The 18,410-nt window shown below is 48.0% G+C and overlaps 1 protein-coding gene across 18 annotated transcripts in view; it reads right to left on the bottom strand.

Moving 5' to 3' along the window:
* KCNQ2 (potassium voltage-gated channel subfamily Q member 2) overlaps positions 1-18,410 on the bottom strand; it is a 74,929-nt gene that overhangs the window by 41,247 nt on the left and 15,272 nt on the right. For 17 of the 18 annotated variants that reach the window (XM_039563375.1, XM_039563386.1, XM_039563376.1 and 14 more), the window contains exons 2-8: positions 9,750-9,840; positions 8,772-8,898; positions 7,456-7,631; positions 6,451-6,576; positions 4,210-4,320; positions 3,217-3,312; positions 2,427-2,521 (exon numbers count right to left, since the gene is read on the bottom strand). In XM_039563375.1, the coding sequence (XP_039419309.1) occupies positions 2,427-2,521; positions 3,217-3,312; positions 4,210-4,320; positions 6,451-6,576; positions 7,456-7,631; positions 8,772-8,898; positions 9,750-9,840 (822 nt within the window). Of the gene's footprint in view, positions 1-2,045; positions 2,115-2,426; positions 2,522-3,216; positions 3,313-4,209; positions 4,321-6,450; positions 6,577-7,455; positions 7,632-8,771; positions 8,899-9,749; positions 9,841-18,410 lie in introns of all 18 variants that reach the window. The other variant, XR_005603446.1, reaches the window with a different exon arrangement.

Raw genomic sequence — 18,410 nt, 5'->3', positions numbered from 1 at the left:
ACCAGAGAGGGGGATTTTGTGTTCCTGCAGCCCACTTCCAAACCACACTGTGCATTGCAGCCACATGTCAGCAGCCATGGCCTTAAGGGGCTGCTGGGCTTGACGTGCTGCTATGGCTGCAGCAGCGCCAGGACCAGCACAGAGCTGCCAGTGCCTGCCAGCTGGCCTGGGGAAGTGGGGAGGCAAAGAGAGATGGACAGTGTGAGTGATGCAAGCTGCAGCCAGAACATACAATTGCTCCCTTTTTTTTTTTGTTGTTTTAAAATCCTATTTATTTATTTGACAGCATTCAAAATAAACTCAGAAGGGTTTCACTGCTATTTTGGTAAAAAAAGGAGTTTCACTGAGGGCTGAATCCATTGGTGCACCCACTGCTCACTCGCCCAGGTGATGTTCACTTGATCTGTGCTCAAACAGGAGCTGGGATTTAAGGGAGAAGCTGGAGTGCAGAGAAATCCATGCCTAAGGAAGGCCAGGGTGACACTGCTGTGTGGGGCTGAGCAGCACCCACAGCAGCAGCCAGCAGAACTGCTGCGACCCAGCTACAAATCTGTCCTAGCTTTTTACTCAAGATAAGCAGGCTCTTCAAACTACATTTTTTTTCTCTTTCTCCTCCCCAGAGTTTTATTTAGCCCTTTCTGGAGATCTTTAGCTCAGATTTCTTCCTGCATATTAGCTCCATGGAAATACAGGTTTTAACAAGGGGGTTGAGTACCAGGTAATCAAAAGGGTGTCACTGCACGTCTGGCTGCATGGTAAGTTCAGTGTTTCAAAGAGCAGTAAAATCTGTCAAAGTCCACTGAAAATAAGCCCTGAATGCCTGCATTTTGCAGTGGACTTTGGGCCAAGCTCCATCCTCATCCTCTCCAGTAGCTGATCCCAGGCAGTGCTGCAAAGGTACAGCCAGCAGGTCGGGTACTGGGAGGGAGAGTTTCAATGGGTGGGTTTAATGCTATTGGAAAACAGCTTTGTTCTGTTCTGTTGGGTTTTTGTTGTTTTGGGGTTTTTAGACAAAATCTTGAAGTTGGTTCATAAATTTCTAGGGAAAAAGCAACCAATCAGACACACACTGGGAATGAATCCAAGGAGAAATTACTGACCACAACAATGGGACTCCCAACAGGTTTTTATGATGGATTAAGAGGCTGGCTGCTGTGTTCGAAATACAGGCCTAAGCTTACCCCAGGAAATACATCCAGGCTGTCTGCCCGAGGCCTAAAAGGCACCAGGAATACGGGAAAACAGGAAGGGATTATTCCTGCAGTGGCACAGCCCAATACTGGACCACAGCCCTGTGTGGGAGCACGGAGATGGGGCACAGGGAGCCCCATCATGCCCAACAAAACCCCACAGAGCTACAGAAATATGTAAGAAACCCATCCAACCATTCTTCAAACCCAGAGAGTCATGGAGAGCCCCTAAAAATACACCAGGAAGGGATGCATGGCCCTGCCCAGGAGGCAGGGCAGTGTGGGGTGAAAATGAATAGAACTTTATGCATTTTAGCTTCTGAGGAAGCCACCAGGCCCAAAGGGGACATGAAGGACTTCCCCATGTCCTGGAGGGCTGGGAGGCATGGCAAGGGACTCTGTCCCCAGCTCCATGAAGTTCCAACTCCCAGGAGGCTGTGAATTCCCACAGCACTGCTCTAACGTGTGTGGTTTCACCTTAAAAACCTGCCTGGTTTTACTGCAGGTAGGGTGAGGCAGATGGGTGCTGCTAAAACACTCTGGTGTTCAACAGCCTCATCCATCACAGCTCCAACAGCATTCCCTGCTTGTGTCAACACACTGGGATGGGTAAATGAGATACAAGAAATGGGAAAACGCTCCCTGAACCCCGAGTTAGCTTTCCTCCTCTTAGGAAAAAAAAGGAAAAGAAAGGAAAGGAGGACCCAGGGGAAATGCACCAGACAGAGTGCCAGGCTGGTCAAGGGAGGGAGAGAAGTTTGCTGAAAGGCAGAAGGACCATTAGAGACCAGTTGGATGGGAAGAAGAGCCTGAGAGGGCATGAGGAGCTGCAGGTAGGGTGAGGGTGGTGTTTACCTATGATCCAGGGCAGCTTGGAGGGAGGTCTTCACACCTGGGCACGGCAACTGTCACAACAAAATGCAACTACCAGCAGGCGTGGAGAAATAAAGGTGAAAAGAAGAGCGTGTACACACACAAAGACATGGGAAGAAAAAAAAACACAAAGCAACAGGGAAATTAAAACCAAGTCAAAAGGAAAAACAATGAAAAAATACAAAGCAAAAAAATTCCAAAAGAAAAAGCATATACCAGCTCTTAGGAGCTCGAAATCAACCTTTTGAACCAAAACAAAAGTAAATAAATAAGCAAAATTATATATCCAGATAACAAAAATAACTATGGAGACAGTGGCATCACGAGGAAGGCAGTGGAGGAGGAAGCTGGAGGAGGAGGTACCTGTACATGGGGACGGTGACGGTGCGTTCGTAGTACTGCCAGGTGGAGTGCAGGTCCGTCCGGGACAGGTTGGTGGCATAAAATCTCCAAGCCGCCTGTGCAGGAGAAAACCCAGTGGGATTGTGCACCCAGGCATGGCCAGAATCACCCCTGAGTTTATAAACATCAACCAACACGAAGTGCTATGGGATGGATCCAGCATTCTGCCTTCTCCTTGATTTGGTAAGTGACAAATTTGAGGTGGTACCATGATGCTCCTGACCATGTGAGCCCAGTTAAAAATGCTGTGGGTGCCAGGCATTCACTGCCAGGCTGAGGTCAGGAATGAAATGGGCATTGTTGCCCATTAAGGAGTAAAAAATGTGGAGAGAGAGGAGTAGGGGAATGTAAAATGACTAATTTCAGTTCTCCAAGACGTACACCAAGGCCAGCCTTCTGCACAGACATCTGTTCTCGTGAAGAAAATGCTCCTAACTGTACCTTTATATCAGTATAAATATTCTCTTTGGGGAGAAAAAAAGGGTGAAAACAGACTGTCCTAATGCATTTGTCCTGCTGAGCTGGCTGCTTGCTGAATTTCATCCCTTTTCTCTCTAGATTCCCTACCACATATGCTATTTTCCCGTGGTTGATTTCCTGGCATTTATTCCCAGACAAAACCAGTCACCAGCTGCTGTCTCACACCTTATGCACACGGCCCCATTTGTCTCCTCCCCAACTACTAAAAGTCTATAAAGCCCCCCAAAACCAGGATGATGTAACCACAAGGCTCCTTGGATGTGACCCTCACCTGGATCAGGCCCGCTGCTGGGTTTCGCCTCTTCTCGAAGTGTTTTTGTCGATGCTGCTCTTGAACCTTCAGAGCAAACCCTGAACCCAAGATGCCCTGGGGAAGAGAACAACAGTTTGCTGCTAGCAGGGGTTTAGTTAAGCTTCCACTGTAAAATGATGGCCAGCTTTCCCTCCAAAGGTTTTTTTCTGGCTCATTTTTTGATTCAAACACAGAGGAAGGAAGGAGCCTCCATCCCGGCAGCCACGGCAGACACTCTCCAAGGGGCAGCAGACTTTGCAGGCACTCAATGGAATTGCAAATTTTCCCAAACTACCTCCAGCCAACTGATAAAATACAAAAGAACCCCAGCACACTGGTATTCAGCAGATTATCCCCACAGGAATCCAGCTCCGTGTAACACACTGAAACACACTGCCGAAGGGACGGGGGGGATTTGCTGAAATGGTGCAACCACAGAATAGCAGACTGGTTTTGGTTGGAAGGGACTTTAAAGTTCATCTCATTCCAGCCCCCTGCCATGGGCAGGGACACCTTCCACTATCCCAGGTTGCTCCAAGCCCCATCCAACCTGGCCTTGAACATTTCCAGGGATGGGGCAGCCGCAGCTTCTCTGGGCACCCTGTGCCAGGGCCTCACCACCCTCACAGGGAAGGATTTCTTCCTAATATCCAATCTAAATCTACCCTCTTTCATCTTAAAGACATTAATTACCCCAAGGAACAGCCTTCTGGGGAAAAAATGCTTTTTATTGCTTCCACAAATATTTGTGCAGAGCCAAATCTAAAGTTGCCATCCCGTTTGCTCATGCACATGAGCCCAAGTTGTAGATATTCAAACAGGCTTTCCATTTTCCTCCCTCATTTTCTGAGTCAAAAGCCACAGAGAATCACAACTGGGAGATCTCTGAGGGCATCCCATTGTAACTGTTAGAGTGCCCTCAGCTCCAGGGGAAGGGGATGAGGCCCAGGTGAGTTCAGCCCCGCCACTTACAGCAGGAAGGGCGAAGAAGGAGACGCCGATGAGTGTGAAGGTCGCCGCCAGCAGCCGCCCGTTCCAGGTCTGTGGATACTTGTCCCCGTAGCCGATGGTGGTGAGAGTGATCTGCAGGGAGGAGAGCAGTGCCAAGCCCTCAGTCAGACAGCCTTAAAACTGAAACAGGGCAGCCAGAACTCCCGCAACCCCCAAGTGGCACACAGAGGAGCAGGGTCACTGCGTGCCCTGAGCTGTCCAAGGCACGGTGCAGCTGGGGGACCCTGGGACCCAGCAGGGATGGGCAGCTCCACCTGCCCTGCTCACGTGCTGAGTTTTCACACCAGTTGGGAGCGTTTTGGTGCCTTTTGCTGTCACAGAGAGAGCTGCCATCTGGTGCAGAGGCTGGCGGCAGCTCAGAACCTCCCCCAGGAGGGGTTGTGCCTTCGGCAGGGGAAGCGAACCGGCACCGTTCCCCCAAACTCCCTTTTGGCAGCTCAGGAAAGCTATTTGCATGCACAAAGATCTGCTGCTGTTTATTCCCAGTCTTCCCAGCAGTGCCTATCAGCTGGTCTCCCCTCCTCGATTTAAAAACAGCCTGTTAGGCTGAGAGGATGAATTATGTCTCCTTCACCACCTCATTTAGGGATGGGGTTTGTGTTATTGCAATGCACCAAGAGAGAGCTGGGAAGCTGCTGCCTGTGTTTTGGGGAAGGACCTGAGAGCTTTGTTGGAGACAGAGTCCCCTGAATTTCAAACTGTAGGGGAAGACACCTTTTCCCGCTGCAGTCCATGGACATCACTAATGGGAAATGCTGGGTATTCCCCCAAGGCTTCCAAGAGGATTTGGAGAGCCTGGGACTGCCAGGGCAAGGCAGAGAGGGATGGTCTGATTAGAAACATCTTTGAGACTTCTGATCCCAAAGGCTGTCCCTGTCACACAGCCTCCATGGACAGAGCTGGCCCCCGGGATGGGAGCTGACACCATGCTGGTGTAGCATTGGAAATATGCACTCCATTTAGAATAAAAAATCACTTTTACACAAATGGAAGTGTGGTCCCAAAGTGCCTTTTAACTGGGCCCACTAAAAGCCTTATCAATTAGATGCTGTTTTGACCAAGTGGTTAAAAAATGCATCAAAGTGGCTAATCCTTACTGAAACACAAAGTCAGATCAAGACTCTCTCCATAATCACTGCAAAGCTGGTTTACAATATTTTTGTAATTTCTATAGACAACAAGTATTGGATATACTAAGATCAACCAAGGGATAATTTTCTGAACCTGATATTTGATTTATCCCATCTCTCAACATCTGCCTGTATTGGACTCAGGAGTTGGACACTGACAAAAACTATTTATTTTAATGAAGCTCTTTTTTTTTCTGAGCTTCTCAGTGGCAAAAAAGTCTCAGAAGCAGAAGGGATAAATCTGCCCATGTTTCTCCCCAAACTGAGCTCTAATCTGGGCTGTCACTTTTCCCTCATTGTTTATTTTCTCGTTATGTTAAACTTGGCTTTGTTTTTATTTTTCTGTCCTAACTAAGGGGCTTGAAAAGCAATTTGCTGCCTCTTTCCCTTTGTTGGAATGGAGGAGCTGCTTGATCAGCCGATTCCTCCCCAAGCCTGTTATTGGGATTTGATCAGATCGGGGATTTTCATTACATGCTTTGTAATCAAGGCCAAACTAGTGATGGAGCAGAAGAACAATAACACAAGAAGATTAGAACGTCATTAATTCTCTCTTTGTAATCGGGTAATCCAATAATTCACATGCACACGCACACGCAGAGCAAACCACAAGTATTGCCCTTTCAGCAGAGATGTGACAGGGAGTGCTTGCCCCGCTGGAGTCTTTCTGCTACTTAGGCCCTATTAATTTTATAAAATTTATTCCAGCCTTGCCCAAGTGCAATTTAAATAATTAAAGGGCAGCAATACTTGTCAAAACAATGATCAAAGCACCCCATGGCGTGGGATGTCTCTCTGACCTGCCTCTGTCACGACAGAGCTCAATCCCACGACTGGGAGCACATGAGTTCTCAGTTCCCCTGCAGCTCCAGCTAATTCAGAAATGTGATCCCCTAACAATTTCTATGAGGTTTATATAAGAAAAAGAGCTAAATGGAACAGCCTGAAACCATTTAATAAAAATGTTAACTAAGCACTCTCTAAGTCAATACCTCACGTAAGTGATAGAAGATGGAGGGTTAATGGACATTTTATTTTAATAACCAGCAGCTGCTCTATGGAAATTACTTACCAGACCCCACCAGAGTGCATCTGCGTATGTATCAAAGTGCTCATTTTCTCCCTTCTCGGCCAAGTACACCAGGAAAGAGGCCAGGATGAGGCACAGGAAGCCAATATACCAGGCAGTAATCAGCTCCTGCGAGATCATTAAAAGAAAGAAGAGAATAATTGCAGTCCTGGTGCGCATCTCCAAACGCTGAGTTCCTTGCTTGCTGCTGGATCTGCACTTCCCCTGCATTTGTTTAGGTTTTGTGGCTTTGGTTGGAGATCAGTGATGGCACTTTCTGAGATGGGACCATGGCTCTGCCAGGCCTGAAGACCAAATCACACAAACACACACAGCAAATGTAGAAGGGAGTGTTAAGAGCTCCATTATTGCAAGAACTGGAACTGAGACTTTAAAAACTCAGATATTTCCCCAGTTCACACAGGGAAGTGGAGTTGAAACTGAAACAGGAATCCCCAGATCCCTGGAGATTCTGCTTAGGGCAGGTCCAATACACCAAACGAGGAGGAGCTATGAAGTTGGGTCTGCATGGACTATCCTCCAGTTGCAGGGAAGTTTTCATTCAGAATCCACAGGAGTGAGTATTTTCTGATTAGGTTAATGCAAGGGTGGACAAAAGAGACCCACAGATTTCCTGAAATTTTTACACAGTGCTGGAGAAGCTGGCTAAGCTTCTCTGGGGAAAAGTGAAGGAAGCAGGAGAAGTGTTAAAATCATATATACAGCAGCAGGAAACAAAAAATTACCAACAAACTCTTCCCAGACTTATCCCCTTACACCAGGGATTGGTTCCATGACTGGAATCTCTCTCCCTTCCCTCCTTGAGTGGTCAGAGTGCTCCATCAGACCTTGTGTCTCTGACTGCATTGCTCCCATGTGTTACCTATGGTGTCCTTCCAATCTCCCCAGGCCTGGGAGAACTTTGGGATGGAGAGCTGAACCAAAGCAGTGTCTCTGGTGGGGAGAACGCAAAGGGCAGCTCCACGTCCTCGCCTGGGCCTTGCTCACCTTGCTGTGTGCGTAGACCACGGAGCCCAGGAGCTTCCAGGTGCCGCCGCGCCGGTCCATGCGGATCATGCGCAGGATCTGCAGGAACCTCAAACTCCTGAGTGCTGAGGTGGCAAAGACGTTCCCCTGGGACCCTGCCGCCAGCACGGCGATGGACGCAATCAGCACCATGATGTCTGCGGGAACACAGGGAGGGAAAGATGAGGAAATGCTGCCTGATCACCACCAAAGGGAATGGCATTGCCACTGCCTCAGGCTGTGCGTGACAGGGATCTCCTACACTTGTATCCCGTGCTGGAAGGACACAGCACTAATCTGAAACTGGATGAAAGGAGTCACTGCACACCATGTGGAAACATCCTAGTTTCCTTCTCCACACTCATCATTCCCATAGAAGAAGTGTCAAATGCTGCAAAGCCTGAATTTCAATCTGATTCAGTGTTAAAACTGGATTAAATCCTTGCCAAAGGCCCCTTCCTTCATCGGCCATAGCTGCCTGTTACAAAGAGCAGGGAATTCCCACATCTAAACTGGGAATGAAAATCTCTACATCCTCCACGGTAATCCTAAGGCGCATATGGACAAAGAAAGTCCAAGGAATAGGCCAAGAAGAAGGTCTAGTTCAATATATATCAAAGATCCTATAAACCTCCCTCTTCCCTGATTTGCTACACAAATTTTATAGGAGTGTTTTTCTGTAGAATAAACGGAAATCCTGCACATGCCCATTGCCAGCTCCCACACAGTCAAAGGCAGCCTCCACAGTGAAGGGCATGACCACTCTGTCCATTTCTAATCCCAGAAAATATCATTGCTGTGCCCAGATGGCCCCTCTCACAGGAGATTCGCCGAGCACTTTCCAAACAAGAATTAATTAAGTCTCACAACTCCCTTGTGAGGCAGCTCAGCAGCACCAGAGAAGGCAAAGTGAGACATGGAGTCTCAACGACTTGGGAACAATTCAGTGTGGAGGTTGGACACAGGATTGCAGGATTCCAGGTCCTGTGCTCAGCTTCTTCTGGCTAAACCCTGTTTCTGTGGCTGTGGACAGCTGTCAGTGATGCCTGAGGTATGCAGGGCGCTGGGATGGCTCCCAGGTCAGCAGAAAACAGGGAGAGCCCCGTGATGAATAACAACAAAAAGCATGTCCATGGATTAGGACTTCTGCCTTTGGGTTTTTTTCTTCCTGAAGGTGACCATGAAGCAGCTGAAGTTTAACCCCCAAAATACATGCAATACACTGCAGCACCATGCAAAGAAGTGCTTGGAGTGGCCATCCTGGGCTGGGAAATCTCATACAGGGACTCAGCTCTTACCGATGACACAGAAAGGCTTGCGGGCAAATTTCAACCTTCCCCTCCAGCCCCGGTATCGGCAGCAGCAGCCGGCAGCCCAGATCCGCACAAAGTACTCCACCCCAAACACCACGATGGTGACAATTTCCTGTGAGGGGGACAGTGCCATTAGTCAGGAAAGAAGGATAATGGAGAGCACGCTCCGGAACCCAGGACAAACCCACAACCTCAGAAAAATACACCTCAGCAAATACATCACCGAGCTGTCTGCACCACTCGACAGAGAGCCCAGGCTTGAAAGATCATCAGATCTCTGCTTCTGTGTCTTCCCTCCCCCTCCCCAGGGTGGTGAGAGGTGCTGCACGTTGCAGCCATGAACTGGAGTTTTACACCTCCTCATGTTGTGCTTGTTCCCCCATGACAGGACTGATGAACACCTCGTTGTCTCCCTACCACCAGTCTCCAGGACTCAAATCTGTTAGTGCTGAGGGAAGAGCGCAGATGGGAATCACTCAACGAGAATAATCCTAGAGGATGACAAAAGGGGATTTCAGCTTTTTCCCTAGAAAACTGGCCTGGTTGCCTGTGTGTGCTGGGTGAGCTGGAGCAGGGGTGGTGTAGATTCTCCATCCCTTGATGCCAGGCGAGCTTTTTCCATCTATTTCCGTTTCCACCTGAACATCCCGTGCATGCTCCCTTCCCTCTGAGATCTTGTCTCACCTTTCTCATGTGTCAAACCTGGTGAAGCCCTAATTAGCCTGCAGCACCTTTTGGTTTGATGAAGGGTAGGAATGGGGAAGAGGAAAACAGGCAAAAGGAGAGGAGACGGGTGAATCCAGCAGCCCCAGATGTTTTTCCTAAATTTTTCCCACTTCTGACCTACAGGCCCCAGTGGTCCCCCTCTCACAAGTGACAGCTTAAATTCTTGCCTCAAACAGCCCCAGTCTCAGGGATTTGTGTGGTTTTGACTTTAATACCTCACTGTCAGTCCCCACTTACCAAAATGTAAAGGGCCCCTTCTGAGCTGTTCTGGTACTCATCAATGGTCGAAAAGACAGACAGCACCAGGCAGGAGAACACTAGTAGAAAACTACAGAACACAAAAAGGGAGAGAGAGACAAGGTCAGTCTTAATGGCAGTAAATGTTCATACTCATCCAGCTAACTCAGAGAGCAATTTTGGGTCTATTTCTCTCTGAGTATTTACTGCACTGCTGCTACACCACCAGGTAAAAAGGGTAAGTCAAGTGCCCGGTTTTTCTAACTGGAACAGTTATGTGTGGATGGACCTGCTGGACTGTCCCCAGTTTGGCTACTGCCAATCCAGTTCCCCTTCCAGCTGATAGCTCTGATCACATCTGACATTTTTTCCCCAAGGAAGTGTCAGCTCTTTCAGCAACACGCGTCCAAAAGCATCCAAATGAGCTAGGACATTTCTACCTGGGGTAAGAGGGGACCAGACTGGCTGAGGAGCAGGAGCATGGGCTGAGCATGAGCTCCACTCATGCTCTACTTATGCATTTCCATCCTCAAAAGCTCACACAGAAGTGCTGCTGCAATTCTTGCCAGAGTAGGACATTTTTGGGTGGATTTAACATTCCTTCCTTAGGCAGGTACTCCACATTAACTCCTCACTAGCTGGAAAGGCTGGTGACGTTTTGGGTTTGTTGGAGCATCACTGGGAGGTGGGTTGTTGTTACTCTGCTCTTCTGTGGCCAGACATGGGACAGAAGAGGGGTTTGATCCAGCCCAAGGGAATGTGATTTTGGTGCTGTTGGCACTGGGGAGAGAGCTGGACTGGTCTCTGTCCCAGCCCTTCATGGACAAAAGAAGCCTTACCCTGCAATAAGCTCGGGACGACCCAACTTTGATATCAGCTCTCTCAGTCTCTCATTTACCACAGAACTGGGGAGATGCCCAAACCCCAGCATGCATCCAGCTCTCATTGACATCTACATCCACGGGCAGCCTCCCAAAAGCAGCCTGAGCAGTGCCACCCCAGCCTGTCACTCACTGCCTGCCCCCATCACGGCTGCCCAGTGCTGGATGTTCTGATGCGAATCAAAGGGCACCGAATGAGTGACAGGAGCTCGGCTCTCTCCTGACACTCGGCGCCTGAATCCGCAGCTGCCGAGGTGTCCTGGCATCTGCTCAAGGCTGGATGCTTCCACCCCTGCCCACTGCTTGCTCCAACAAAAGCGGGGAAATTAATTTACTTGGGATCGATTTACTAATACAATGAAGTAGGCCAGCGCAAGGAGAAACTAAAAGCTGCATTCTTTAAGAGCATTAAATAATTCATCGGTCTGACTTTGTCTCACATTCCTACAAACTGCATTGTGAATATTTATAAGGTTTGGTTCTGCTAGTGGGGGCTGTTGCTTTTTGGTGAATAAAGGAAAGGAGTTTTACACCACCAGGTCGTGCTTGTGGCTTTGCAGTGACCATTAATGTCACAGTAGCAAGTAAAAATAGGAAGATTTGCAGTATTTATTTGAACCACAGGCTGAAACGTGGTGGTGAGGTAGGGACTGCTGGAGGTAAGGGACCTTCAGAGCCATCTCAGCCAAGGCTGAACTTTATCAGCCACAAGATGAATCCAGCACCGAGCAGATAAGGAAAATTGCCTGATTTCTCACTGCAAATTTCCCCTTCCTACACCAGGTTTCATGTGCAGACACTTGAAACAACCTCAGGAGAGCAAGAAAACCTCACTTGCAATCCCACTCATGATGTCCCTCAATGTCTTGTCTAGGTCCCACTTCAATATCTTTTCTCCCCAGCTGGTCTTTTAAAATAACCCTTGCCATCAACAACCCCACCACAACCTGCCCTGCAGTCAAAGGGACTCCATCCATCCCAACATCCTCCAGACTGCTGGGGCCATGCCCTAGGAGCTGGGCAAGGGGCTCCACTGCTGCCCACCCCATGCAGGGGGAGCAGAATCCCACACTCCAGGAGGGAAGGAGCTGCAACTGGGTCAGGCAGCCCCACTCCTGGGATGGCCCAGATTTTGCTGCAAACTTCTATGTTGAAGTGAGAAACAAATGAATAATCAATGAGAGAAGAAAGAGGAAAACAACAGCAACAAAAGATAATGGAAAGGGATCAAGGGAAAAGAGGATTCTACATTTTCTGATTAAAGAAGTAGAATGTGAGTTGTATTTATTTTTGTGACCAAACATCACTGCAAAGTGCCTGAGAAAGAGCTGAAAGCAAAGTGCCAGTATCAGAGCAGGCTTGCACACTGTGTTTGCTCAGCTGATCACCTTGGATAGATCCAGAATGAAGGCACTCTCAAATCATGAGTCCTGCAGGGACACACATTTGAAAAGAAGATTCCTGTATGTTAAGCAGTCGTTCGACAGATACTGATGGGACAGGGGGGAAAAAAAGGAACAGAAATTGCTTTATCACTCCAAATTCCAAGGATGGGTTGTGCAAACCGTGGTTATAGGGAGAGCTGGGGCAGCTCCAGATGCTACTGGAGCAGTCAGACACCTGGGTGCTGCTTCTCCCCCTTCCAGCACATCCCTGCAGCCTCATCCCCAGCCTCTCTGTGCTCCTCAGCTCCCCAGGGCCAGCTCAGAGCTGCTGTAATTTCCACTCTGGGCTCCCCAGGGCTTCCATTGCCAGGGAGACCTGATGCAGATCAGGCTGGCAGGGCCAGCATTAATTACAGCACTGCCGAGCACGGGAGGCAGCAGGGAATGCACCAGCTTCTCCAGCGGAGCATGGGAGATCCATGGCCAAATCCCACAGGGACAAAAACCTCCCCCTGGCTCAGTCCCAATGGGTAAAGAATCTCCCTGTCCCAGACACCAGGAAAGGAGCAGTCCTGCCAGCAAGGGATGCAAGCTCTGGCTCAGCACAGGGTGAGCTGCACAAGCATCCTAAAAATAGCTCCACGGTGATGCACAGCTTCTCTGCTTGACCATGTGGCCCACCAGCCTCTGGGGGGGGGCTGGAAAAGGAGACTCAGAGAATGACACCTTTCTGCAAGGAAACTGAATTTGTGGGGGTTGAGGTCTATATGGCTCCTAGGAGACCTTGAGGGATCTGCAGATCCCCTTTGGATGGAGGAGTGGAAGAGGGAAGCTGAGAGGTACGTGCACATCGGGGCACGTATCCTCTGAGCTGTCACAGAGGGAGGGCAGTGGGGAACGGGAAGCTGGACTCTGCTTTAATTCCACCTAATCTACCCAGACAGATCAGGAAAGGGCTTCAGATAATAATGGATAGCTAAGGAAAGGGAAAAAAGCCAATAAATAGTGTAGCAGTTGGGATGAATCTAATTTTTAAAGCTACATAGCTAATGAAAGAAAATTACGTCTGCAGCCTGACTCTGGGAAATGTTAATGTGCAATAAGGAACATTAATTAGGTCCCATCTAATGATTTTTACATTAAAGATGCCAATTCTGCTTAGAGCTTTAGGGAAGACAAGATCCTCCTCCTGAGCAGACAGGTCCTGCCTGAGGCATGGCTGGAGTCAGCACCTGCATCCCCCAAACTCCAGGCAGGATTCAGAGTGGTTTGGGACCACTGTCTCCTCCTCAGAGTGATGGGAAGGAGAAATCTGTCTCCAGCCTGGAGAAGGACTCCTCAGTGCATTTTGTCACCCACCACCCGTTCCTGCAGGCCCCCAGCACCTCCTGCTGCTCCCACATCCCCCATGCCTGTTGCTGAGACCTTTAAGCTCAGCCAAGACTCAGCTGTGCAAATCTGACTGCTGCTAATACCAGTAAATCCAAAGACCTCCAAAGTCTGACTTTACATCCAAAGGTTATGTTGACTTAAAACACCCATGCAAGCTTCTTATTACAATTTTTAAATCCCAGCACAAAATCTGCATATCCAGATTTCATATCCACTGTGCTTCAGGTTAGCAACAGAAAAAGGAATGACTGAACTCCCCCTTGGAAATAAAAATACTTAAAAAGGTATGAAACAGGAAAGATTGTCCTTCCCTTTTTTTTTTTTTCCCCTCCTCAGTGAAAGCACATGATGGAATCATCATAAAGCTGCTCAGGTTAATCATCTAATTTGCCTTCCAAAAGAAACCCCCTTGGAATCTACATGCCCATTTACATAAGAATTTTAAAAGGCCTCTAAATTTATTCCTGAAATACTCATATTCAAATAACATTCACTGACATTCAGAAACGTTGGGTTCCTCTGATGGAGCACCACTAATTAGCAACTGGATTCCTGGATGTGATGGAGATGGATACAACACGAGGACGTGACAGAAGCTTGTAACAAGCCACTGTGCTTGTTGCCCACTTTGATGGCTTTCCCTGGAATTGGGAAAGGACATAAATGATTTGTTTAATTAGAAGAGGCAAAGCTGGAAAGGAAGGAGTATTTCACTACAGGCATTCGAGAGCTGCACAATGAAAAGCAACTTAAAACATTTAAAACACTTGAAAATTACTTTGGGGATGTAAACAAGACATTGATAATTGTGCTAAAATAAAACCAACACGCTTATGTGCAATCCAGCTGCAATCCCAGTAAATCCATTTGCTGTGGGCTCTGTAAAATGCTGCAGTTCAAGTACCTAAAACTTTGATGTAAATCAAAGGCCAGGAAAATACAGAAATGACAATAAGTGAAGGTGAAAGAGCATCCACACCAAAGAGAAACAGAGATTGTCAAATGCCTTTTAGTGCTCAGAGAGCCTCAAAATCAGAATGGGAGTATTTGCAGCTCAATTTAAACCTCCATTGAGTCAGAAGCAAAACGCTGAGAAAGCCATGACTTTTCCAGGGATAAAGACTTTGTCGTATGGCACCTACCCTCAGCCAGGAGCATCCATCATCTTTATTCATGTAAGCAATCCTGCTGTGACTTGCAACCTGGCTGCTCATTTACAAGGCTGAATAGAAGCCTAAATACCTCACTCCGGGTTCCCACATCCCTCGGTCTCAGCCAAAATCATCTCCCAAGGCAAATTCTCTCACTAGGAGAGCTGGAAATAGAAGTGGAGAGTCCTGCCTTTTGGTGCTGTGCCTCAATAAACATTCTCCTTCCCAAAAATAACTCCTGGTGGCATCTCAATCCCCTCAGGCTTGGCCATGCCCAGCCCCATCCTCTGTCCTGAGATCTTGCTCCTTGGATGAGCCTGGAGGATCCCTGAGCATCCATGCGGGTGGGAAACATTGTGGTAAACACACTGGCTGGCTCCAAGGCAGGGATTGTCATGGTTTATAAACTTTTCAATAAATCATTATCAAAGGCCTGTCTGGGACAACATTTACAGCTCCTGTGCATTCTCAGTGCACCCAGGTGATGCCTGAGCAGCCTTGATAAGAGCCCCCCCAGCTGTACAAAGCCATAAAGAGCACTGAGGACTGTGGTGTGAATGGTAGGATGGTTTGCATTGGAAGGGACCTTAAAGATCCCCTAATTCAAACCCCCTGCCTTGGGGCTGACACCTTCCACTGGAGCAGGTCGGCTAAATGGAGCACTGGAGCATCTCCAGAGGGCCAAAGCAGTGTTCCAGGGAAGGCTGTGGAGTTAGATGGTGGGCTGGGAGGTGAGGATTCATCCGGCTACAGAGAAACAGCTCTTAGAGATCCATGTTAGAGGGCTGGCTCTGGGATGGGAAGGAAAATCATAGAATGATTTAGGTTGAAAAATCCCTCCAAGATCGAGCCCAACCAAGCCAGCACTGCCAAGGCCACCACTAAACCATGTCCCCAAGTGCCACATCCACACATCTGTGAAATCCCCCTGTAAGAGCATGGCAAAGCTGCACAACCAAGTCACAATAAAACCTCTTTCCCTGCCTTCCTTCTATTTAGGCAGCACGTTTCTCAGAAATAAGAGAAGGATATAGGTTCAAATACATTTTATCCTTCAACATCCACCACTTCTGAAATCAGTTTCCACTCCAAGGGCTCCTCCAGCCTTTTGCCTGTACTTGTAACAGTCAGAGAACAGAACTGGCATCATCTGTCTGGAGTGCCAGAGCCAGAGTCCTGATCCAAACCCACGGACTGCAGGAATTTGAGCAGAAATTGGGTTTGCATGACATAACTTATCCCTAGTCCAGCAAAGGATTGTTTATCTTCACACTTAGGAGTGAGAGTGAGCTTAAGAGCTTTTCTGGATTGAAGCCTCAAAGAACAAAAGCCATCTGGAAATGCCAGGGAATGGAGATCAAGATCTGAACGCTTACAGTGGGAAAAGGAGTTAAATGTAAGGAATTGCTTGGGTTTTTTACAGGCTGGCTCTAATCATTTAACTTAGGCTGAATAAAAGCCTTATTAATAATAATGACTGCATGCAAAGTTCTAGCTCCAATGTTCTGCTTTGTCCTCACCCAGAATGAATCACTGGGAAATGCTTGTCTGCGTATTCTCCTCGCCCTGCACACGCAGCCTCAGAGGAGCCAGATGTCTGGAGGAAAACCCAAAGTATTAATCAAGCCTGTGCACCTGCCAGAAGAGTCTGTTCCTGCTGGGATTCAGCTCTGCTGGGCTGAGGTTTTCTTTCAAAAAATTTGGTGGGGAGAAATATATTCATGCAGCTGCAGAAATGGTTCATGGGAGAGAATCCTAAAGCCCACGGTGTAATTACAGTGCATTGGGAGGTAAATTAAGAGTATAAAATATTGGACATTTAAGTAATTCTTAAAATGTCTGTGCAGGCATTTATTCAGATCATGTTCATTGATTTTAATGTGAGGGAAAGTTGCTGTCTCATGCAATACCCATATTATTCAGATTGAAATCTGAGCACTGCCTCTCTTTCATCCCACAGGGTATTCCCCCAAAAGAGCCTCTACTTCCTCCCCACCCTGGAGAAATCCTTGCTAGTGAGCACAGGAATACAAACCTTCCTAATCTAACCTTTATCCCTATATAAAGATCAAGTTATTTCTGTTTCCTAAGTCTTGCTTTTCTGCAACACCTCAAGAAAATTAAATTTCAGAAGCCAAGGAAACGCTGCATGGTTGGACCGTGCAGGAATTGAAATTCCTCTTGCTGAGGTCAAGCTCCTCTGACCGACCTGGGCAAGTCACTCGATCTGACTTAAGTGAGCTCTAAAACTGGGTTAAAAGAAAGCTGTCCCTATAAAGTGTAATGCTGCATCTCATCTAAACATTCCTCGAGGGAATGTGATATATAAAAATAGGCTCTGGTCTAATTGCAGATAGGAAGATTGTCTCCAATCGGGCTGGTTCCCGCGGCAGACAGGAATAGTAGCTGGTTTTTCAAAGGTCTGTCCCAGAAGCAGCTATTCAGCTGGAGCCCGAGGTTTCCTGCCCACGAAGGACGAGCTCCATCCCCCTGAGCTCCTTCAGCTTCACTTCCCCACCTCCGACTTTGCACTAGTTCCACAGCACCACGAATTCCAGCACCTCAGCAACAAAAATCCTTGTTGAGAGCACCCACAGGGAGCTGCTGCCACAGGGGCTTGGCAGCTCTCAGCAGCCACTTGAACTATCCCAGACCCACCAAAGGCAACTAAATGGCTCAAAATCCTTGTGTTACCTTTAAAAACCCCTGTCTCCCCATGGGTGAGGCCCTTGGCTTGTGCTCCTGTAAAAGCAGGACCCCAGAACTGTTGCTCTTGGGCTCCCTCCCAGATAAGAGTGAAGGAGAATGGCCAAGATACTGACAATTTCTAAGGCACTCAGATGCCCCAGTCACTTCCCAGGGTCCCCTCCCTGCTACATTCCTTGACAATTAGAAGACAAGGATGTGGTTTCTGAGAACCAGAGGCTAATGGATAACACCAATGTGTAAAATGCAAGGATTACCAAAGCCCTGCTAATTTCATTTGCTCACTGGTTTGTTTAATTAACAGAGTCTTGGGGAAAAGAAGGGAGTATTTGCAAACTACCCATAGAATATGTCTAAAAGTTGGTAATTTCAACATCTGTTTAATTTTACCTCTCTTGTCCCAGGTAGTGAGCAGGAGCTCACAGCCAAGGTGCAAAAGAATTGGCTTACAGCCTTTTGATTTCAGCTCCCAAAAGATCATGACCCCCAAGCTACGTAAAAAAAAAAGTAATCTGAAGAATAAGAGGAATGCCACAATAATCAGGATTGATGTTCCCTCTCACCCACTCCAGCACAAATCAGGAATAATGCCCTGAAAGCCAAGGGGGCTGCACTGCCCCAGGAGAGGATCCAGCTCAGCTGGCTCCAAACCCTGCGATGCCTGAGAGACACCTGAGTTTGGCACAAGAGAAAATGCAGGATTGGGTCCAGCCCCAGAAATAAAGAGCCTGTGGTCAGTTTTGGAGCTCTGCATCCTTCCCCACGTTGGTAGGCTGTCATCATCCTCCACGGCAGAGGTGGCAGAACATGGCCCTGGTGCTTTCCATGTCTGTGAAGCTGCTCCCATCAGGATGGGAACATTCTTTCCAGGAGCAGCACCTGGGCCATGCAGACAGGCAGCCCAGAGGAGCTGCCCAGGGTAAAGGGATGCAAAACAAACTTGCATCTCTGGAGAGCTCATCATTAAGCAGGCAGTGCTCTTTAGTCCTAAAAAATTGCTGAACCAGCCCAGTTATGCTGCAGAGGGGGGAGAACATCACGCCAGCTGCCAGTCAATCCCTGCTTAACTTCACCACTAACAGAACTATTTTGGGTCTCCCAGGAGTTGCAACTCTGAATTCAAAAGTCCTTTTCCACCTTTTCCTC

Source organism: Corvus cornix, chromosome 20 (assembly GCF_000738735.6).
Source record: "Corvus cornix cornix isolate S_Up_H32 chromosome 20, ASM73873v5, whole genome shotgun sequence".
Classification (NCBI taxonomy): Eukaryota; Metazoa; Chordata; class Aves; order Passeriformes; family Corvidae; genus Corvus; species Corvus cornix.
This window is presented reverse-complemented; position numbering and strand designations above follow the sequence as displayed.